Raw genomic sequence first — 25058 nt, forward strand, 5'->3', positions numbered from 1 at the left:
AGCTCATTCAATTCACATTTATTATTAAGGAATAAAAGTTGAGCTTTTCTGACCCAAACAAATATAAATTTCTATAAGTTATTCCTTCAAAACATTTAACTAATACAAACCTGCTAAAATTAAAAATGGGGCAAAAACCAGATATGAGTCAATGTCAAAGAACTTTTTCATAAGCCAGCAGTTAGACATCATGAGTTTTTCCTACTTTAAAGGACCCCTTACATTTTCAAAATTAATACATATTGTGCAGTTCGGTGCCTGTAGCTCAGCGGTTATGATGCCAGCCACATACACTGGGGCTGCTGAGTTCAAACCCAGCCCAGGCCTGCCAAACAACAATGACAACTACAACAAAAAAACAGCCAAAATGCACATGTAGTCCCAGCTACTTGGGAGGCTGAGGCAAGAGAATTGCTTAAGCCCAAGAGTTTGAGGTTGATGTGAGCTGTGATGCCACAACGCTCTACTGAAGGTGACATAGTGAAACCTGTCTCAAAAAAAAAAAGATATATATATATATATATAAAAATACCCATATATAGTGGGTATTAATGGGATTTTCTAAATAATAAAACTATAAAAGTAGAAAAGGACACAAAGACTTTGAATAAAGGTCCTAGTATTACTGATTTTTTTAAAGTTATATTTCATGGTTATGCCTTAAATGTTTCTGTCCAAATATATCTTTAAACACAAATAAATCAATTTATAAAAAACAGAACTATGACAAAAAAGCACAATGTTAATCATCTGATTTCTTTTCTGAATGTACTTATCTTCGTTTGTTCTTTACGAGGTTTTTGTTTCTAGTCCTTATCTTAAACATTCTTATTGTTATTAAATTTTAAGCCTTTTTAATTTTGTGAAGGTAAAAAGGGGAAATCTAATAAACACATGTACATGCAAATTAATAAAAAAAGCACAATGTTCCTGATATTTCCTCAGAAGCCCAATAAATATGTGCACAGCAAAAATGGAAAATATATGGTGTCAAGATGAATTGACCAAATTAAAATAATTAGAAACAAATTGATAATGACTAATGCACTGACGAGGCCCTAGAAATTCCCACCTCCCCCAACAAAAAACCATCATCCCACCTCATAGACCACATTCTAGTTGAGAAAAGATCAAAGTATGAAACACAAAATAATGTAAAATATTCCAATAAAATATACCTGACAATGCATTTCCATGAAGAGCCATCCTGATCATCTTGTTCTTCTATGTACATTCTGACATTGTGATCTTGATCCAACTGGTACCAGTACATAAGGCCATCTTTGTCTCGTCCAATTGGCTGGAGACGCATAGTATCAGCATCTTCCTCATTAATAATATTCTTGAATTTCAGATTGTCATCAAACTGACATTCGCAGAGGTACTAGAAAAGTCATAACAAGGCTTAAAATACCCCATAAACGTTTCTCCATCACAATAAAAATGATACAACTACAGAATTGATTGAGTGAAGAGACAGAGCACACACAGTTTATCCATCTTCCACTATCCTCTCTCATTTATATAAACTGCTGAGGATAACCAATATAAAAAGATAAATTTTAAGAAGCCAGGTATATTAATATTATACCAGTTTTTAGGTTTAACACAAACATTGATGCACAAACCAAATTATACTTCAAAAGGAGTGACTCTGTTTGCACAAAAATTCCAAAATTGTCTCATGGTATAAAACAATTCTATGTTAAAATTTTCATTTATTTATTAAATAATCTTTAATTACTTTATTTTTAATTGACAAAATTATATATATAGAGATGGTTTACAGTATAAAGTTTTGGTTTTTTTAAAAAGACAGAGCCTCAAACTGTCACCCTGGGTAGAGTGCTGTGACATCACAGCTCACAGCAACCTCCAACTCCTGAGCTCAAGCGATTCTCTTGCCTCCACCTCCCAATTAGCTGGGACCACAGGCACCTGCCACAAGGCTGGGCTATTTTTTGGTTGGAGCCATCATTGTTTGGCGGGCCCAGGCTGAATTCGAACTCGCGAGCTCAGGTGTATGTGGCTGGCTCCTTAGCCACTTGAGCCATAGGCACGGAGCCCAGTACAGTGTTTTGATACATATGTATTGTGTCTAATTAAATCAAGCTAATTAACACATCTATTACCTAATATACTTAGACTTTGGGGGGGATGTGAACATTTTAAATCTGCTCTTTTAACAACTTTCTAGGATACAACATATTGTTATTAACTGTAGTCACCAGGTTGTATTACTGAGCTCCTGAATTAATTCCTCCTCTCTAATTCATTTTTTGTAACTTTGATATCTTTCCAACCTGCCTCCACCTTCCTAATTCCCAATAACCACTACTATGTTCTCTGCCTCTGTGAGTTTAGCCCTTATAGATTTTACATCTAAGTGAAATCATGGGGTATTACTTTGTGTTCCTGGCTTATTTCACTTAACATAATATCCTCCAGCTTCAACCATCTTGTCACAAAAGACAGGATTTACTAATTTTCATTATCCATGCATTTGCTGATGAGAACTTAGGTTTACTGCATTATCTCGGCTATTGTGATTGATGCTGCAGTGAACATGTAGTGCAGATCTCTTCTTTTGACAAACAAATGCATTTCCTTTGGATATATACACAGTAGCAGGGGTTGGCTGAATGATAGTTTTCTTTTCCTTTTTTTTTTAGAGCCAGAGTCTAACTTTGTTGCCTTCAGTAGTGCTGTGGTGTCACAGCTCACAGCAACCTCCAGCTCTTTAGCTTATGTGATTCTCTTGCCTCAGCTTCCCAAGTAGCTGAGACTAAAGGTGCCTGCCAGAACGCCTGGCTATTTTTTTGTTGCAGTTTGGCTGGAGCTAAGTTCAAACCCACCACCCTTGGTATATGGGGCCAGCGCCCTACTCACTGAGTCACAGGCGCTGCCCAATAGTTTGCTTTTTTATGTATCTTTTATATATATATTTTTTTTGAGACAATCTCACCTTGTTACCCTTGAGCTTGGGCACAAACAATCCTCTTGCCTCAGCCTCCCAAGTAGCTGGGACTACAGGCAGCTGGCACAATACCTAGCTGTTTATAAAGGGGGGGGGGCCCTCACTCTTGCTTAGGCTGGTACTCCTGAGCTGAGTAATCCGCCTTGGTCTCCCAGAGTGCTAGGATTACAGGCATGAGCACCATACCCAGTCCACTATTTTTCATTTTTTGAGGAAAATTCTGTGCTGTTTTCCATAATGGCTATTATAATTTACATTCTTACCAGGTACTATTCTCATGGTAAGAATGTAAATTATCACCAGAAGGAATGCCTTTCCGTCACATCATTGCCAAACTGGATATCTCTTATCTTTTTGATAAAAGCCATCCCAGCAGTTGTGACTTGATATGTCAATGTGGTTTTAATTACATTTCTCTCATAATTAGTGATGATGAACAATTTTTCATGTATCTGTTGACCTTTCTGTGTCTTCTGAGAAATGTCTGTTCACTTCCTTTGCCCATTTTTTAATCAGGTTAACTTGTTTTCTTGCTGTTGAGTTGTTTGTTCCTAATATAATTTGGAAGATAAGCCCTTATCAGATGGATGGTTTGCAAGTATTTTCTTCCATTTTGTAGGTTATCTCTTCACTCTATTGATTGTTTCTATTGCTGCACATAAGCTTTTTAATTTGATGCAATCCCATCTGTCTAGTCTTGCTTTTGTTGTCTGTGTTTTGAGGGTCAGATCCAAAAAGTCTTCGCTCAGACCAATGTCAAGCTTTCCCCCAGACTGGGCGCAGTGGCTCATGCCTGTAATTCCAGCACTTGGGAGGCCAAGGCATGTGGATGGCCTGAGCTCATAGATTCGAGACCAGCTTGAGCCAGAGCTGAGATCTCATCTCTTAAAATAGCCGGGCGTTGTGGTGGGCGCCTATAGTCCCAGCTACTAGGGAGACTCAGGCAGCAGAATCACTTGAACCCAAGAATTTAAGGTTGCTGTGAGCTATAATACCACAACATTCTACCAAGGACAACAAAGTGAGACTCTGTCTCAAAAAAAATAAAGCTTTCCCCCTGTTTTCTTGCAGCAGTTTTATAGTTTCAGGTCTTATGTTTTAAGTCTTTAATTCATTTTGAATTGATTTTCTAAATACAGTGAGATAAGCATCTATTCCATTCTGCACATGAATATCTACTCTCCTCCATATCATTCATTGAAGAGATTGCCATTTCCCATTCTGTGACGTTGACACTTTCACTGAAGATCAGTCGACTTTGTATGTGTGGATGTATTTCTGGGTCCTCTATTCTGTTTCATTAGTCTATCTGTCTGTTTTTGTGCCTGTATCATGTTTCGTGTTTTTCCATAAGCAATACTTGGTGTAAATACCATGTTGATGCCTCCAGCTTTGTTCTCTTGGCTCAATATTGCTTTGGCTCTTTGGGATTTTTTGTGGTTCTTTATGAATTATAGGATTTTCTTTCTTTTTTTTTGTAGAGACAGAGTTTTACTTTATCGCCCTCGGTAGAGTGCCATGGCGTCACACAGCTCACAGCAACCTCCAACACCTGAGCTTAGGCGATTCCCTTGCCTCACCCTCCAGAGTAGCTGAACTACAGGCACCCACTACAACACCCAGCTATTTTTTTGTTGCAGTTTGGCCGTGGCTGGGTTTGAACCTGCCACCCTTAGCATATGGGGCTGGCACTCTACTCCTTGAGCCACAGGGGCCACCCAACAATATTAATTCTTGTAATCCATGAACACAGGATAGCTTTCCATTTATTTGTCTTTAATTTAATTCATTAATGTTTTATAGTTTTCTCTGTAGAGAACTTTTACCATTTCGGTTTAACTTATTCCTAAATAATTTATTTATGCTATTGTAAATGGAGTTTTAAAATTTCTTTTCCAGACAGTTCAAAATTAGTCAATAGAAATACTACTGATTTTTGTATCTTCCAACTTTACTGAATTCATGTACTCGTTTAAATAGTTTGTTGGTAGAGTCTTTAGGGTTTTCTATATATAAAATCATGTCTGAGAACAGTGAAAATTTAACTTCTTCCTTTCCAATTTGGATGATGTTTATTTCTTTTTCTTGTTATGATTTCTAGTACTAAATAGAAGTGGCAAAAGTAGCATCCTTGTCTGCTCCTGATGTAAGCTGTAAGCTTGTTACGTATGGGCTTTATTATATATTACTCAATTATACATTAAGATACATTCCTTCCACACCTAATTCATTGTGAGTTTTTTCATTTGTTTTTGTTTTTTGAGACAGAGTCCCACTCTGTCAGCCTGAGTAGAGTGCCATGGCATCATCGTAGCTCACAGCAACCTCAAACTATTAGGCTCAAACTATCCTCTGGCCTCAGCCTCCCGAGTACCTGGGACTAAGGTAACCAACACGATGCCCAGCTAGCTTTTCTATTTTTAGTAGAGATGGGGGTCTTACTCTTGTTTAGGCTAGTCTAGAACATCTGAGCTCAAGCAATTTACCTGCCTAGTCCTCCCAGAATGCTAAGATTACAGGTGTGAGCCACCATATGGGCCTTATTATGAGTTTTTTTTTTTTAGAGACAAAGTCTCACTTTGTCACCCTCTGTAGAGTGCTGTAGTGTCACAGCTCACAGCAACCTCCAGCTCTTGGGCTTAGGCGATTTTCTGGCCTCAGCCTCCTGAGTAACTAGAACTACAGGTGCCCACCACAATGCCCAGCTATTTTTTTTGTTGTTGCAGTTTGGCTGGGGCCAGGTTCAAGCCCGACACCCTCGGTATAAGGGACCAGCGCCCTACTCACTGAGCCATAGGTGCTTCCCCATTGTGAGTTTTTATAAGAAAGCAAAGGCTTTTCCTGCATCTATTGACATGATCAAATGCTTTTTTTTTCATTGTTCTAATAATGTGGTATATCACATTTTTGAACCATCCTTATATTTGAGATCCCAGGATAAGCCCCATTTGATCACAGTAAACAATCCTTATATGTGCTATGCAACTCAGTTGCTTGTATTATTTTAAGGATTTTTGCAACTATATTCATAAGGGAAATCGCTTTTTTTTTTTTTTTTTTGAGACAGAGTCTTAAGATATCACCCTGGGTAGAGTACCATGGCATCATAGATCACAGAAACCTTCAACTCGGGCTCAAGTAATCTTCTTGCCTCAGTTTATCTATTTTTAGTAGAGATGGGGGTCTTGCTTTTGCTGAGGCTGGTCTTGAACTCATGAGCTCAAGCAATACACCTGCTTCAGCCTCCCAGAGGCTGGGGATTGCAGGCGTGAGGCTAGGATTATAGGCGTGAGCCATTGTTCTATGAGGGAAATTTCTTATATTATTCTTGTCTAACTTTGGCATCAGGGTTAACATGCTGACCTCAAAAAATACACCAGAATTATTTGCTCTTCTTCAACTTTATGGAAGATTTTGAGAAGGATTGCATTAGTGATTCCTTAGGCTTTTGGTAAAATTCAGCTGTGAAACTGTCAGGTCCTGGACTTTTCTTTGATGTAAGATTTCTCATTATTTATTCAATTTCCTTACTTGTTATTGGTCTGTTCATATTTTTCTATTTCTTCATAATTTGGGTAAGCTGTATGTTACTAGGAATTTATCCATTTCTTCTAAGTTATCTAAGGCAATTGTCTTTTATGATACTTTGCCTCTACTTTCATTCTGATTAGAGTCTTCTCTTTTTATTGACAAACCTAGCTAAAGGTTTGGTGAATTTATCTTTTCAAAAACCAATGCTTAGGGGCAGATGAGGTGGCTCATGCCTGTAATCTTAGCACTCTGGTAGGCCAAGGTGGGAAGATACCTTAACTTCCAGAGTCCATGACCAGCTTGAGCAAGAGTGAGACCTCATCATTACTAAAACTACCAAAAATACAAAAAAAAAAAAAAAAAAGGCTCAGCACCTGTAGCTCAGTAGTTAGGGCACTGGCCACATAAACCAAGGCTGGTGGGTTTGAACCTGGCCTGGGCATTGTGGCGGGCGCCTATAGTCTCAGGTACTTGGCAGGCTGGAGGCAAGAGAATCGCTTAAGCCCAAAAGTTTGAGATTGCTGTAAGCTGTGATGCAATGGCAATCTACCAAGGGTGATACAGTGAGACTCTGTCTCAAAAAATAAAATAAAATTAATGGAATATTGTAGCAGGCACCAGTAGTAGCCCAAGCTACTTAGGCGATTGAGGCAAGAAGATTGCTTGAACCCAGGAGTCTGAGGTTGCTGTGAGCTGGGCTAAGGCCACAGCACTCTTGTGTGGGGGCAAAAAAGTGAGAGTCTGTCTCAAAAAACAAAAACAAACCTGCTTAGTTTTGTTTATCTTTTCTATTGTTCTTCTAGTCTCCATTTATTTATTAATATTTCTATTCTGATCTTGTTTATTTATTCTCCTCCTTCTAACTTTGGAGTTGGTTTGTTCTTCTTTTTCTAGTTCCTTGAGATGTAAAACTGAGACCTTTTCTCTTTTCTTTTAAGGGACGGGGTCTCAGCTTGGTGCCCATAGCACAGTGGTTAGGGCACCTGCCACATACATGGATGGTGGTGGGTTCAAACCTGGCCCAGGCCAGCTAACAACAATGACAACTGCAACAAAAAATAGCTGCATGTTATGGTGGGCGCGTGTAGTCCCAGCTACTTGGGAGGCTGAGGCAAGCGAATCACTTAAGCCCAAGAGTTTGAAGTTGCTGTGAGCTGTGATGTTACAGCACTCTACCAAGGGCGACATAGTAAGACCCTGTCTCAAGAAAAAAATGGGGTGAAGGGTCTCCCTCTGCCACAAAGGCTGAAGTGCACTGGTGCAATCACAGCTCACTATAACCTCAAACTTCTGGGCTCAAGAGATCATGCTTCAACCTATGATTCATATGCAGTTTTCAAGCTAAGTAGTCTTTCACTGACCACTGGCTCTGAGGAGATTTTTTCTTTTTTAAGTGGACAGGAAGTAGGATTTATTATTGGTAGGCGCAAATGATAGGCAACACAGAGAAAGTGCTCATGAGTGCAGGGCCTGCCCCTTGTCCAGGGGACCACGACTGTGGATGTATCTGACCCCACAGCCATCTGGGATGAGCCTCTTCTCAGCCACTATGTCTTTAAATTCATCTGAGTTAAACTTGATAAAACCCCATTTTTTGGAGATGTGAATCTTCTGGCAGCCAGGAAACTTCAACTTGACCCTGCAAAGGGCCTCAATCACATGCTCCTTGTTCCGTAGTTTGGTGCGGATGGACATGATGACTTGGCCAATGTGAACCCTGAGCACAGTGCCCTGGGGCTGTCCAAAGGCACCATGCATAACTGTCTAGGGCCTAGATTACAGGTTGGGGTCAGCACAAGGCCTAACACATGAACATGTAGTAGGACTGTCTCCAAGGTCCCTTAGCACAACCTACACAAGCAACAGGCTGCATACACTACCAAGGAGGCTGCTGTTTGTTGTGGCAGGAGCCTGTAGTCCTAGATATTTGGGAGGTTGAGACAAGAGAATCACTTAAGCCCAAGAGTTTGAGGTTGCTGAGAGCTATAACGCCACATCACTCTACTGAGAGCAACAAACTGAGATTCTGTCTCAAAAAAAAAAAAAAAAAAAAAAAACTCCATAAAATCTTGAGGTCCTTTGAGTAAGAAACCTACTTATAGAATGTTGCAAATTTCAGAAGTGATAAAAACTTCATTACTTTCATTACTTTCTGCACTAATTAGGGCCAACAATACCAAGTAGGCAAGAAAAGAATGGGAAACTCAAACTTGAAAACAGGCCTACTTTGAGATGACCCATTTTTCTTTTCTTTTTTTTTTTTTTTTTATTGTTGGGGATTCATTGAGGGTACAATAAGCCAGGTTACACTGATTGCAATTGTTAGGTAAAGTCCCTCTTGTAATCATTAAGATGACCCATTTTAATTAGGTACATTTGGTCATGTGAAGATTTTATTAAGTACCAAATGCATTCCCCATGTCATTTGGAAAACAATATAAAATTGCTAATTTAGTAAATCAGTAGAATTTGTAAATCAGCCCATTCTATTACTATCCCTACAAGAAGAGATAATTAAACCTAGATATACTTATGCAATGAAAAACAATAAAAAACAATAATTTAAAGAAGACACTATTTGTCACTAAAAAAAATAGAAGATTTTATTGTCCTCTTTCACTAACAAAAAAAACACATTTTTTTCTTGGGTGGCGCCTGTGGCTCAGTGAGTGGGGCGCTGGCTCCGTGTACTGAGGGTGGCGGGTTCAAGCCCAGCCCCGCTGAACTGCAATGAAAAGATAGCTGGCGTTGTGGTGGGTGCCTATAGTCCCAGCTGCTCAGGAGGCTGAGGCAAGAGAATTGCCTGGGCCCAAGAGCTGGAGGTTGCTGTGAGCCATGTGACATCCATGGCACCCTACCGAGGGCAGTAAAATGAGACTCTGTCTCTACAAAAAAAAATTATTTTCTTTTTTTTCTTTTAATATCTTTTTATTTTTCAATTTAACGATAAGTCAAAAGTGAAATTTTAAATTAAAATAATTGTAACAAATAATAAATTTTTATTACCTTTAAGAGTGCTAGTTTGCATTCAATACTCATTTCAAGATAGCCCTTCTTCTCCATTTCCCATGCCCACGTGCTGTTAAATTCCTGGCATATCTGTCAGAGAAAGTTAATATTTAATGCATGAAAGCAATTTTTATTTACACTAGTAGTCTTAAACAATTATGCTGAATTCTCATTAACATATATTTATAAAGGAAAGATTTCAACAATGGAGTTACAACCGAATTCCACCCTAAAATGCATTGCCATTTAAAGCCATCAGAAATGTTTACTATTATTTGATAACTGAATTTAAGATAAGAAGTGAGGCCTTGACATGGTGGCTCATACCTGTAATGCCAAATTTGTTTTTCTTTTTTATGGAGACAGAGTCTCACTTTGTTGCCCTCGGTATATAGTGCAGTGGTATCAATGGCGACATTTTGAGAGGCCAAGGTAGTAGGGTCATTTGAGCCCAGGAGTTAGAGGTTGCAGTGAGCTATGATCATGCCACTGCACTCTATCCTTGGCAACAGAGAGCCTGTCTCAAAAAAAAAACAAAAAACAAAAACCAATTCAGTCTTCACTATGGACTATGAAAAACTAAATACAATTTGGAAAAGACCAATGTCTGTAGCTCTCTCCTCTGTTCTCAAGATCTTTATACATACTTTATCGGCACATTTTTCCACAGGAGGAGAATTATTTGATTGTATCTCTCTAAACGGCTGAAAGTTCTCCAAGGGCAAAGTCAATAGGTAATTCATCTTGATACCTACACCATAAGTAGGCTCAAAAAACATACGAATTGAACACATACTTAAAATCAAGCCTCTCTCCAATTCAGTGTCTAGCTATGCATGTAAAAATTCCATTGTTTGACATAAAAGACCTTCTATAACATGCTTTAACTTAATTATCGAGGTTTCTTTTCCTACACAAGCATTTCAGGCAACCCAGAGCCACTAGAGCAGGCTGAAAAAGGAAGATCTGAATAACTACTCCACTTAAAAAGTCAGTGCAGGAATCTTTCTCCCATTCCAGTGGCTCCTCCTAATCAGAGGTCAGAAGAAGCCAGTAAGGGAGATTAATACAGGGAAATGACAATGGGTTTTACGGGTGCATATGACTTTTTTCAGCAATAAAACTGGAATAGTAATAATACTGCTCTTAAAGGCTATTAAGTAGGCATGAAAAATGATATAAAATGCCTACCAATTCCATGTTGTTTTTTTGCAATTCAAGGAGCAAAGAACAGGGAGAAGAACCAACAGAAGGCAAGAGATTATCACGGAGCATAGGCAATGGGCTAGAATCGACAAACAGAAGAAAAACAAACAGGCAAGCAGGCCTGCTCTAATGACTTTCTCAACACAGAAATAAGACCTGGATGACTCTTCTAGGTGGGTTACCATTTTCTTAGCCTGCACTAGTGTTATCTTTTTACCATTTTGTAAAATTGTAGGAGATCAGTATTAGGATAGAAAAATAATATAAGGCAAGCCGTATGACCAGAAGCTATATAATGGAGGATCTTGGGTCACAGGCGGAATGAGTTCCCCCATTCTCTGGAATACCATATGTCCTCTGCCTGGGAGTAATTTATTTTGTGGACAGAGAAAAAAATCGGGATATACAGAGAAAAAGAAAATTAGAATATTGCACAAGGAAAACCCTAAAGTAATTAATCGAAAGTTAAAAGGTTGGGACATAATACACATTTTGCAACAATGAGAAAGACAGATAACAATAAATATTGGTGAGGAGGCAGAGAAATCTGAAACACTAAAAGACTGCTGATGGGAATGGAAAATGATGCAGCTGATTTAGGAAAGAGTGGCAGTTTAGTTACCACATGACTTAGCAATTCCACTCCTAGGTATTTATACAAGAAAAGCGAAACATATGTCCACATAAAAACTTGCACACAGGGTGGCGCCTGTGGCTCAAAGGGGTGGGGCGCCGGTCCCATATGCTGGACATGGTGGGTTCAGACCCAGCCCCGTCCAAAAACTGTAAAACAAACAAAAAACTTGCACACAAATGTTCATAGCAGCATTACTCACAATACCCCCAAACTGGAAACAACTCAAAATGTACAGTAACAGATGAATGGCATAAACAAATTCTAGTATATCTATATAAGGGAATTTTATGTAGCTATAAAAAGGAATGAAGTAATGATGCATGCTACAGCCTGGGCGAGTCTTAAAAACATTGTTAAGTGAAAGAAAGCAGACACAAAAGGCCACCAATTGCATGATTCTACGTATATTAAATGTCTAGAATAGTCAAATCCATAAAGGTGAAATAAAGGAGCATTTGCCATGTGGTAGGGAAAGCAGGGAATGGGAAGTCACTGCAGGCGATTCCTTTTCAGAGTGATAAAATGTGTGTGGTTCACACCTGTAGTCCTAGTACTCTGGGAGGCCGAGGCGGGTGGCCTGCATGAGCTCAGGAGTTCAAGACAAGCCTGAGAAAGTGTGAGACTCTGTCTCTACTAAAAATAGAAAAACTAGCCAGGTGTCATGGTAGGCACCTACAGTCCCAGCTACTTGGGAAGCTAAGGCAAGAGGACTGGTTGAGCCAGGGTTTGAGGTTGCTATAAGCTACAATGACACCACTACATTCTACCAAGGAAAAAAAACATTGAGACTCTGTCTCAAAAAAAAAAGTTCTGTAATTAAGATAATGGTCATGGTTGTAAACTCTTTGTAAATATATAAAAAATATATATATACTGATATCACTGTATATGGCTAGAGATAATCTCTATTTCTCTCATTCCTTGAGTAAAGCATATAACCTCTTTGCCTCACTTTCCTCCTGAGGATAGCAATACACCCAATCCAAGGGTTACATGAATGCAATAAGTTAATATTACATTTGAAGTGATGCTATTTTATTTCTTTGAAAGACTCTCTGTAAATCATTGGTGTGGCATGCACTGAACCCCAGAAAAACAGCAACAATAAATAATCACCTGGTAATTTACTTAGAAATTATTCTGAGGCCAAGGAAATCAACTGTGATTTCCTCTAAAGAACACTTCATTAAAAATTGATTTTTTTTCACTTTTAAAAACCTTTATACAGTTGTCATATAGTTGGGAAAAGAGGGCAGAGGAAAACAGACACGGGTCCTGAATTTTTGAAGGCAGACGTCTATTTATTTAGCAAAAGAATACTCATTATCCAAGGTTAAGACGTCAGAAATTGTTCGTGTGGTGTCTAAAGTCATTAAAAACCATAGGAAATACAGGAGTTTCAAGGAAGAATCAGAGGTAACTGGCAGACAAATTTCATTATGCCTTGGGAAGTAGAAAGAATGTGAAGCATGGTAAGGCCAAAGCGTATACAACTGAACAATGGGTTAAAAAGGCCTGGTAGAAATGCTAGTTTTAAATTTCTACTTACTGGGTTTATGTTTAGGAGGATAACTTAACTTTAAAGGTAAAAAGTCAGAGACAATCCAAGATGGCAGCCAAGTAACAGCCTCCCTGCAACAGGGCACGGTGAGTCCGGGGAGATAAGACTCAAGGCATCTCTGGCTGGTGGGATCTGCCTATAATCATCCCTTTGAGGATACATGGAGTCAGCAAGGGACATCTGGACCCAAAGAGGAGGACAAAAACAGTGGAAAACTGGCAAGTGGTTGCATGTGTCCCATCGACCTAATCCCGCCAGCAACCCTAAGTACAAACAGCAGTGAGACTACAAACCGGAAAGGCCTTACCTGTGAACTGTTTCAGTGTTTCTGGACTTGGCACTCAGGTGAACTGCCTTTGGGGAGAGCTTGAGCAGGAGTGCGGTTAACATTGGGCATTCTCTAGGGCCCCAGACTGAGCTGCTGAGCCAGACGGAGCTAATAGTGTTCGGCTATGGGCCACAGGGAGCCAATGTGAGAGAACTGCCCCAGCAAGCTCCGCCCTCAGGGTCACAGAGCAAGGATCGGGCAGGAGCTAGTAACCTAGTAACTGAGCAGCCTAAAGGTGGGGACTGAGCTGCCTTAAAGCCTTAACACTCAGGGGCAGAGTGAGACCAGTTTTGGCACACTGGAGCCTTGGGCTGTTGCCCTGGGCAGACTGCTGTGGCATCACAGCTCATAGCAACCTCAAACTCCTAGGCTGGGAACCGCCCAGACGTCCATAAGAGCTGCACAGTGACCCCCGAACCGTGACCGCCAGGCCTCTGCATGCCCTGACCAGGAACGGCAGGAACCGTGCCACCTTGAGTCCTCCCTCCTAAACCCTCCCTGCCTCCACACTGGCCCGCTCTTCTGGCCAGGGACTCTGGTAGTGGCATGCACTCTGGAGCCCTCCCTGCCGCTGTGCAGAGCCCTTCTCCTGGCCAGAGACTGCTGAAGCCTTGGGCTCTATTTGCCAAACTCACTGGGTGCCAGGCACTCCCAGAACCATGTGCACTACCTCCCTCCCTGTTGCTGGATCCGGGTGTGTCACACTACGGAGCAGCATCCACAACCAGAACTCCCTAGAAGGGAGAGCCCCAGAGGAACTACACAGGGCCACTCCCTACAAAGATCCAGCAAGAACAGAGTGACCCCACAGGGGTCTAATCTTGGAGAAACACCTCCCCAACTCTGAGGACGGCCAAAGGCTACGGTGAAAAACAATCATGAAGCGAAATCTACACAAAAACTCTGGCAATACGAATAGTCAGAGTAGATCAACTCCCACAAGGATCAATGGGGAAGACACAGCACAAGATCCCATGCACAAACAAACCTCTGAGATGTCAGAAATTGAATTCAGAATCTGGATAGCAAAAAAGATTGAAAAAGAATTCCAAGCAGTAATCAAAAAGATATCTCAAGAATTCAACGAATTCAAAGACCAAATTACCAAAGATTTTGACACTTTCAGACAAGAAGTTGCAGCCCTCAAAGATCTGAGAAACACAGTAGAATCCCTCAGTAACAGAATGGAGCAAGCAGAAGAAAGGATTTCTGACATTGAAGACATTGAAATCAAACGCTCCCAAACTCTCAAAGAGGAAGAGAAATGGAGGGCAAAAACATAACTCTCTCAAAGAACTCTGGGATAATTCAAAGAAACCCAATATTCATCTTATAGGGTTCCCCGAAGGCGATGAAGTGGCTTCACAAGGCACAGAGTCTCTTCTCCATGAGATTATGAAGGAGAACTTTCTAGACATGCCAAAAGATTCTGAAATTCAGAGCGCAGACAGTTTCAGAACTCCAGCACAACTCAACCCAAATAAGACATCCCCCAGAAACATCATAATCAATTTCACTGAAGTTAATAGGAAGGAGAAAATTCTGAAAGCAGCCAGACAAAAGAAAACCATCACCTACCAGGGCAGGAATATTAGAATAACTGCAGATCTCTCTCCTGAAACCATTCAAGCTAGAAGAGGATGGTCATCGACTTTTAATCTCCTAAAACAAAATAACTTTCAACCCAGGATCATGTACTCAGCTAAACTGAGTTTCATTTATGACAGAGAAATTGAATACTTCAATGACATTCACATGTTGAAGAAATTTGCCATAACTAAACCAGCACTCCAGGATATTCTCAGACCTATCCTCCAAAAAGACAAGGGTAATGCTCCACCACAAAAGTAAACCTACCCAGAAAATTTTGATCAAATTCCAACCTCCACAGTCGCGAAAGGATTAAAAATGTCCACCGGACTCTTGAAGGCTTATCAATATTTTCAATTAATGTGAATGGTTTAAACTGTCCTCTAAAAAGGCACAGGTTGGCTGACTGGATACAAAAACTCAAGCCAGATAGCTGCTGCATACAAGAATCGCATCTTACATTAAAAGACAAATATAGACTTTCAAAGTGAAGGGATGGTCATCTATACGCCAGGCAAATGGAAAGCAGAAAAAAGCAGGTGTTGCAATCCTATTCGCAGATGCAATAGGCTTTAAACCAACCAAAATAATTGAGGATAAGGATGGACCCTTCATATTTGTCAAAGTTGATACTCAATATGATTAGATTTCAATCATTAATATTTATGCAGCCAACCAGAATGCACCTCAATTTATAAGAGAAACTCTAACAGACATGAGCAACTTGATTCTCTCCAGTTCCATAGTAGTTGGAGATTTTAACACCCCTTTACAAGTGCTGGATAGATCCTCCAAAAAGAAGCTAAGCAAAGAAATTTTAGATTTAAACTTAACCATTCAACACATGGACTTAACAGACATCTACAGAACATTTCATCCCAAAAAAACTGAATACACATTCTTCTCATCAGCCCACGGAACATACTCCAAAATTGACCACATCTTAGGCCACAAATCTAACCTCAGCAAATTTAAAAAAATAGAAATTATTCCTTGCGTCTTCTCAGACCATCATGGAATAAAAGTCGAACTCAATAACAACAGGAACCTGCATACCCATACAAAAACATGGAAGCTAAACAACCTTATGCTGAAGGATAGATGGGTTATAGACGAGATTAAGAAGGAAATCATCAAATTTGTGGAACAAAACAATAATCAAGACACGAATTACCAGAACCTCTGGGATACTGCAAAGGCAGTCCTAAGAGGGAAATTTATAGCACTGCAAGCCTTCCTCAAGAAAACGGAAAGAGAGGAAGTTAATAACTTAATGGGACATCTCAAGCAATTGGAGAAGGAAGAACACTCCAACCCCAAACCCAGCAGAAGAAAAGAAACAACCAAAATCAGAGCAGAATTAAATTAAATTGAAAACAAAAGAATTATACACAGATCAATAAATCCAAAAGTTAGTTTTTTGAAAAGATCAATAAAATAGATAAATCTTTGACCAACCAGAAAAAAAAAAAACAAAACAGTAAAATCTCTAATTTCAGCAATCAGAAATGGTAACGATGCAATAACAACAGACCAGGCGGCGCCTGTGGCTCAGTGGGTAAGGTGCCGGCCCCATATACCGAGAGTGGTGGGTTCAAACCCGGCCCCGGCCAAACTGCAACCAAAAGATAGCCGGGCGTTGTGGTGGGCGCCTGTGGTCCCAGCTACTCGGGAGGCTGAGCCAAGAGAATCGCTTAAGTCCAGGAGTTGGAGGTTGCTGTGAGCTGTGTGAGGCCACGGCACTCTACTGAGGGCCATAAAGTGAGACTCTGTCTCTACAAAAAAAAAAAAAAAGGAAATAACAACAGACCCCTCAGAAATTCAAAAAATCCTTAACGAATACTACAAGAAACTCTTTTCTCAGAAATATGAAAATCTGAAAGAAATCGACCAATACCTGGAAGTACGCCACCTACCAACACCTAGCCAGAACAAGGTGGAAATGTTGAACAGGGCTATATCAAGCTCTGAAATAGCATCAACTATACAAAATCTCCCTAAAAAGAAAAGCCCAGGACCACATGGCTTTACGTCAGAATTCTACCAAACCTTTAAAGAAGAACTAGTACCTATATTACTAAACCTCTTCCAAAATATAGAAAAAGAAGGAATATTACCCAACGCATTCTACAAAGCAAACATCACCTTGATCCCCAAACCAGGGAAAGCCCCAAGAAAAGAAAATTATGGACCAATATCACTAATGAATATTGATGTTAAAATATTCAATAAGATCCTAACAAACAGAATACAACAACACATCAAAAAAATTATACACCACGACCATGTGGGTTTTATCCCAGGGTCGCAAGGCTGGTACAATATACGTAAATCTATAAATGTAATTTAGCATATAAACAAACTAAAAAATAAGGACCATATGATTCTTTCAATTGATGCAGAAAAAGCTTTTGATAATATCCAGCATCACTTCATGATCAGAACACTTAAGAAAATTGGTATAGAAGGGACATTTCCTAAACTAATAGAGACCATCTACAGCAAACCCACAGCCATATCCTATTGAATGGAGTTAAATTGAAAGCATTTCCACTTAGATCAGGAACCAGGCAAGGTTGCCCATTGTCTCCATTGCTCTTTAACATTGTAATGGAAGGGAAGAAAAGGTGATCAAGGGTATCCACATAGGGTCAGAAGAGATCAAACTTTCACTCTTCGCAGATTATATGATCATATATCTGGAAAACACCAGGGATTCTACTACAAAACTTTGAGAAATGATCAAGGAATACAGCAATGTCTCAGGCTACAAAATCAACACCCATAAATCTGTAGCCTTTTATATACCAACAATAGCCAAGCCGAACAAACAGTCAAGGACTCTATTCCTTTCACAGTAGTGCCAAAGAAGATGAAATATTTGGGAGTATACCTAACATAGGACGTGAAAGATTTCTACAAAGAGAATTATGAAACGTTAAGAAAAAAAAATAGCTGAAGATGTTAACAAATGGAAAAACATACCATGCTCATGGCTGGGAAGAATCAACATTGTTAAAATGTCTATACTACCCAAAGCAATATATAATTTTAATTCAATTCCTATTAAAGCTCCATTGTCATATTTTAAAGATCTTGAAAAAATAATACTCCATTTTATATGGAGAAAAAACCTCGAATAGCCAAACCTCGAATAGCCAAAACATTACTCAGCAATAAAAACACAGCAGGAGGAATCACCCTACCAGACCTGAGACTGTACTATAAATCGACAGTGATCCAAACAGCATGGTACTGGCACAAAAACAGAGAAGTAGATGTCTGGAACAGAATAGGGAACCAAGAGATGAAGCCAGCTACTTACCGTTATTTGATCTTTGACAAGCCAATTAAAAACATTCAGTGAGGAAAAGATTCCCTATTTAACAAATGGTGCTGGGTAAATTGGCTGGCAACCTATAGAAGATTGAAACTGGACCCACACCTTTCACCATTAACTAAGACAGACTCTCACTGGATAAAAGATTTAAACTTAAGACATGAAACTATAAAAATACTTGAAGAAAGTGCAGAGAAATCTCTTGAAGGAATCACCCTGGGTGAATATTTTATGAGGAGGACTCCCCAGGCAATTGAAGCGGTATCAAAAATACATTACTGGGACCTGATCAAACTAAAAAGCTTCTGCCCAGCCAAGAACATAGCAAGTAAAGCAAGTAGACAGCCCTCAGAATGGGAGAAAATATTTGCAGGTTATACCTCCAATAAAGGTCTAATAAGCAGAATCCACAGAGAACTCAAATGTATTAACAAGAAAAGAACACATGATCCCATCTCAGGGTGGGCTGGGGACTTGAAGAAAAATTTCTCTAAAGAAGACAGATGCACGATCTACAAACACATGAAAAAAAGCTCATCATCCTTAATCATCAGAGAAATGCAAATCAAAACTACTTTGAGATATCACCTAAGCCCAATAAGAGTAGCCCACATAACAAAATCCCAAAACCAGAGATGTTCGCATGGATGTGTAGAAAAGCGCACACTTCTACACTGCTGGTGGGAATGCACACTAATACATTCCTTCTGGAAGGATGTTTGAAGAATACTTAAGAGACCTAAAAATAGACCTGCCATTCGATTCTATAATTCCTTTACTAGGTTTATACCCAGAAGACCAAAAATCACAATATAACAAAGACATCTGTACCAGAATGTTTATTGTGGCCCAATTCATAATTGCTAAGTCATGGAAGAAGCCCAAGTACCTATCGACCCACAAATGGACTAGCAAATTGTGGTACATGTATACCATGGAATATTATGCAGCCTTAAAGAAAGATGGAGACTTTACCTCTTTCATGTTTACATGGATGGAGCTGGAACATATTCTTAGCAAAGTATCTCAGGAATGGAAGAAAATGTACTCAGCCTTACTATGAAGCTAAATTATAGCTTTCACATGAAGGCTATAACCCAACTATAGCACAAAACTATGAGGAAAGGGCCAAGGAAGGGGAAAGGGCCAAGGAGGTTATAGTGGAGCGAGGGTGATGGGTGGGGCCACACCTACGGTGCATCTTAGAATGGGTACAGGCAAAACTTACTAAAGGCAGAATACAAATGTCTACAAAACCTTAATTCAGGCCTTCTCATCACTCAGTTGGATTATCACTATAACTTCCTTAACATATGATTTTTAGGCCTCCCACACCCTGTCATTCTCTCTAGTTACTTTATATTATAGTAAGGCTAAGCTACTAGTAGTAATTTCTTAACAAGTTTCTGCTTATTCTATAGGTCTTAGTACGCTGTCTTAAGGAGACACTAAAAGAGATAACAAATAGGTACCTGTGCTTTAAGATGCATAGTAATCTTGTAGCTGGCTGAGCAGCAAAGGCTGAGGACTAGTAAAGTCTGCTAAGAACAAAGCATCAACAGAAGCCAGATATTTTGTTCTAGATTTCAACAAAATTTTAAAATAATTGTATTCCACTGATTTTTAAAAGAAAAGAAACAGCTCTCAGTAATACATTTGTACAGTGGTACCATAAAAGAAAAGAGATCAAGAGCCATGTAACAGAGAAGGTAAAAACTCCATCAAAACTCTAGTTAATGGGTCAGGTACAGTGGCTCACTCCTGTAATCTTAGCATTGTGTGAGGCTGAACTGGGTAGATTGCTTAAACTCAGGAGTTCTGAGACCAGCCTGACCAGGTGTTGTGGCGGGCACCTGTAGTCCCAGCTACTCAGGAGGCTGAGGCAAGAGAATCACCTAAGCCGAAGAGTTGGAGATTGCTGCGAGCTGTGACGGCACAGCATCGTACCAAGAGCGAAAAGTGAGACTCTGTCTTTAAAATAATAAAAATAAAAATAAATTAAAAAAAATAAAAAAACAAAAAAAAACCCCGGCTTGGCGCCTGTAGCTCAAGCGGCTAGGGCGTCAGCCACATACACAGGAACTGGCAGGTTCAAATCCAGCCCGGGCCTGCTAAACAACAATGATGACAACTACAACCAAAAGAAAAAAAAAAAAAAAGCCAGGCGTTATGATGGGCGCCTATAGTCCTCCCTACTTGGGAGGCTAAGGCAAGAGAATCGCATAAGCCCAAAAGTTGGAGGTTGCTGTGAGCTGTGGTGCCCCAGCACTCTACCCAGGGTGACAACTTGAGACTGTCTCAAAATAAACGAACAAACAAAAAGAAAAAAAGAAAAACAAATGACCAGACAAGGAAGAGCTATATTCAACATGCCACAGCATTGTACTGAGGGTGACAAAGTGGGACTCAGTCTCAAAAAAACAAAAACAAAGAAAAACCTGGCTAATGATTGCAACTGAGAAATAAATATAAGTGAAGCTTACTGGTAGCCAAGGGAAAGAAACCAAAAACTGCCTAAATGATTAATTAATTTGTCTAATATTACTGCATAAAAGATGAAAAGAAGCCTCCAAGAAACTTATTATTTATAAGAAAGAAAATGTGAGAAATATCACTAGTGGCATTTCAAAGACCTAGATTCACCAAGTTCTGGGTTTGAATGCTGACCCTGTCATTTTTAAAATGTGAACTGGACAGGTTATTGCCATTAGTTTCTCAAAACCCATTTCCTTGTGATTTAAAACGAGGATAACCAGTATTTTGAAGTTAAGATAATAAAAAGAAAGCATAAACACAGCACCTGGTATACAGTGAACATCCAATATAAAACTACATGATAGCTTCTATAACAAGAGTTAAACGTAGTCCATCAGAGAAAATGTTCCTCAAAAAAGGCTACAATGAGACAGTAATACTTGTCTTGAGACCTAAACGATAAAGTTTGCCAAGAAAATAAGGTGGTGCAAAGGCATCCCAAGCAGAAGATAAAGTACATGCAAAAATTCTAACGGAATGAAAATGATGGTATACTGGTATGACAGAGTCTAGTTTATAAGTAAAGAGAAACCACTTTTCTTGTACCCTCAATGAATCCTCAACAATTAAAAAAAAAACAAAAACAAACACTAATTCTATGTGTACTGTTTTCTCAAGCAAAAATTACAACTTCTCTGGGCTTATCCGTATCTTACTACATTTAATCAGGATGATTTTAAGAATTAAACGACAGAAGACATGAAACATCCAGGGTACAGTGTTAGGCATAAGAAAGATAAAATACTCCCAAAATCTCACTTTAAAACTCAAGATCATGGGGTAGAGTGCTGTTGCATAATAGCTCACAGCAACCTTAAACTCTTGGGTGTAAGCGATTCTCTTGCCTCACCCTCCTGAGCAGCTGGGACTCCACTGTGTGCTACTACTCCCAGCTAGTTTTTCTGTTTGTAGTAGAGGATGGGGTTTCTCTCTTGCTCAGGCTGGTCTTAAACTCCTGAACTCAAGCAATCCTCCCACCTTGGATGCCCAGAGTGCAAGGCTTACAGGCGTTAGCCATTGTGCCCTGCCCACAAACCTTTTTCTTAAGAATTTCGGCAAATGGGGGAAGAAGAGCAAGATGGTGGCTGAGTAACACATACCTTGCAACTGGGCACAGTAAGTCTGGGGAGACTAGACTCCAGGCATCTCTGGCTGGTGGGATCTGCCCATAAACGACCCTTTGAGGACACAGGGAGTCAGCAAAAGACTTCTGGACCCCAGGAGAAGAACAAAAGCACTGGAAAACTGGTAAGCGGTTGCGTGTGTTCATTTGCTCTAATCCTGCTGGCAGCTGTTAAGTACAACAGCAGTGAGATTGCAAACTGAAAAGGCCTTACCTGTGAGTTGCTTTGGTTTTTTCTTTGGACTTGGCGCTCAGTTGAACCACCCTCGGAGAATCTGGGCAAGAGTGCGGAAGACTTTAAGCGTTCTCTAGGGCCCCAGACTGAGATGCTGAGGCAGATAGCGCTAATACTGTACAGCTGTGGGCCGCGCAGAGCCATTGTGGGAGAAGTGTCCTGGCAAGTTCCGCCCTCAGGGTGGAACTACTAGGCGGGAGCTAGTAATATAGTGCCTGAGGACCCTAAAGGTGGGAACTGAGATGCCTTGCAGCCTTAGCCCTCATAAAGGCAGGGACTGAGACGCCCTGCAGCCTTAGCCCTCATAAAGGCGGGGACTGAGACGCCCTGCAGCCTTAGCCCTCATGGGCATATGCAAGATCAGTTTTGGCACACTGGTTAAGTGGATAGCCATTTTAGGAGTGATCACAGTGACAAGCACTTTCATGAGAAAGCTTCTGCTTAGCCAAGTTTAGCAGCTTAAAGTGCCTTTTACATGGGCTGAGGAGAGATTTAGGGTCTCCACTATAGGCTCTCCAGCCTGCGGGGTTTGAGAAATCAGTAGAGGCCTCCAGTCTCCATCTCATACAGGCGTATCAGCATCGTGATTAACAACTCATAACCCAGAAGATCACCTGTTGCCCAGACAATATTCAGCAAGAGATATATACTGCTTTGTTTGGGGGTTTTTTGTTTTTGTTTTTTTAATTTCAACATTTTCCCTATCTTTTTTTAATTGTCTTTCTTCATTTTCCTAGTTTGAATTTAATTTCCCATCGTTGCCTTTATCAACAATTAGAACTTCATTTTTGCTAGTGTTTCTACCCCTATTATTTGGTTTTCCCCCCAATTTTATCCCATAAAGTTTTCTGTTTGTTTGTTTTGGTTTAATTTATAGCATTTTTGTCTTTCCTCTCTACTTGGTGGAGGTGGGGTACTGTGTCCGAACAGACTAGCAAAGAGCTGCTGACCTCAAGGGAACCACCCAACCCAGCACCCCCAGAGGTTGGGGTTTTTTTAAGGTTGGGTCAAAGTACCCTACTGTACACCTATATTGCTCTGTCTCCCTCTTTCTGTGCCTCTCTTCTTTTTGTCAATATTCCCTTTTTCCCACCCTCTTCCTTTCTTTTTTTTTTTTCCCTTCTTTTTTGCCTTCTTGCTCTTCAACCTTCTCATTCTTCTGGTCCTCTACCAAAAGGATTCATCGAAACCCTGGTCCAGAGGCATGACAACTTAAAGACCAAGAGGAAGCGAAGGGAAAATCAGGACAAGGAAACAGATAAAAGAAATCACTCATGAGAAAGAATCAGCAGAACAATCCTGGCCACATGAAAAATCAGTCCAGAGCAACCACCCTAAGGGAACATGAGGTAGCTACTGCAGAGGATTCCACCTATAAAGAAATGTTAGAAATGATAGAAAGGGAATTTAGAATACAGATGATGAAAACAATGAAAAAAATGATGGAAACAATGAAGGAAACTGCTGATAAAGTAAAAAATAACCAAAAGGAAATCCACAAACAGAATCAAATAAGAGATGAATGATATGAAGAATACAGAAAGGATATAGCAGAGCTAAAGGAACTGAAGCAGTCAATTAGGGAACTTAAAGATGCAAGAGAAAGTATCAACAACAGATTAGACCATGCAGAAGAAAGAATCTCAGAGGTAGAGGACAAAGCTCTTGAGATAACTCAGATAGTTAAAGAGGCAGAAAAGAAGAGAGAAAGCAGAACGATCACTGACAGAATTATGGGACTTTATGAAGCGTTCAAAAATATGAGTGATAGGTATCCTAGAAGGGGAAGAAGAATGCCCAAGGGAAATGGAAGCCATACTAGAAAATATAATAAATGAAAATTTCCCAAATATCACCAAAGATTCTGACGCACTCCTTTCAGAGGGATATCAGCCCCAGGTCGCCTCAACTCTAACCGAGCTTCTCCAAGACATATTGCGATGAACCTGTACAAAGTCAAGAAAAAAGAAAAGATTCTTCAAGCTACCAGGAGTAAGCACCAGTTGACCTACAGGGGCAAATCCATCAGAGTGACTGCAGACTTCTCTAATGAAACTTTCCAAGCAAGAAGACAACGGTCATCTACCTTTAATCTACTTAAACAGAACAATCTCCAGCCCAGAATTCTACCCTGTTTCCCCAAAAATAAGACATCCTCTGAAAATAAGACCTATTTACAGGAAAGATAAGACGTCCCCTGAAAATAAGACCTAGCGCATCTTTGGCAGCACACCTGAAAATAAGACACCTGTCTTATTTTCAGAGAAACAGGGTATATCCCGCTAAGCTAAGCTTTAAAATTGACGGAGAAATAAAATCATTTACTGATATACAGATATTAAGGAAATTCACCACAAGACCAGCTCTACAGGAAATACTTCAACCTGTTCTACACACTGACCATCACAATGCATCAGCAGCAAAGTAAGAACTCAGCAATTAAAGGACAGAACCTAACTTCCACACTGATGCAAAAGATAAAACTAAGCAATGCACTCTCACAAAATAAGATGAATAGAATACTACCACACTTATCAATTATCTCAATAAACGTTAATGGCTTGAATTCCCCACTGAAGAGGCCCAGATTGGCTGACTGGATTTAAAAACACAACCCATGCCCATTTGCTGTCTGCAGGAAACACACCTGGCTTCAAAAGACAAATTAAAACTCTGAGTCGAGGGTTGGAAGACTATTTTTCAGGCAAATGAAATTCAGAAGAAAAGAGGAATTGCCATCTTATTTTCAGATACATGTGGCTTTAAAGCAACTAAAGTAAAAAAATATAAAGGTGGTCACTTTATATTGGTCAAGGGAAAAAATACAACAAGAAGACATTTCAATTCTAAATATATATGCACCCAACTTAAATGCTCCCAGATTCTTGAAACAGACCTTACTCCGTCTGAGCAATATGATATCCTATAACACCATAATAACAGGGGACTTTAACACTTCTCTTACAGAGCTAGACAGATCCTCTAA

At 39.8% G+C, this 25058-nt stretch overlaps 1 protein-coding gene and 1 pseudogene across 1 annotated transcript in view; both read right to left on the minus strand.

Moving 5' to 3' along the window:
* The window catches only part of RSF1 (remodeling and spacing factor 1), a 198888-nt gene that overhangs the window by 84765 nt on the left and 89065 nt on the right, over positions 1-25058 (minus strand). Inside the window, exons 3-4 of the mRNA XM_053561132.1 lie at positions 9515-9607; positions 1179-1384 (exon numbers count right to left, since the gene is read on the minus strand). Coding sequence (XP_053417107.1) covers positions 1179-1384; positions 9515-9607 — 299 coding nt within the window. The remainder of the gene's footprint in view (positions 1-1178; positions 1385-9514; positions 9608-25058) is intronic.
* Positions 8332-8430, minus strand: LOC128566194 (uncharacterized; annotated as a pseudogene).

This window comes from Nycticebus coucang, chromosome 14 (genome assembly GCF_027406575.1).
Source record: "Nycticebus coucang isolate mNycCou1 chromosome 14, mNycCou1.pri, whole genome shotgun sequence".
Classification (NCBI taxonomy): domain Eukaryota; kingdom Metazoa; phylum Chordata; class Mammalia; order Primates; family Lorisidae; genus Nycticebus; species Nycticebus coucang.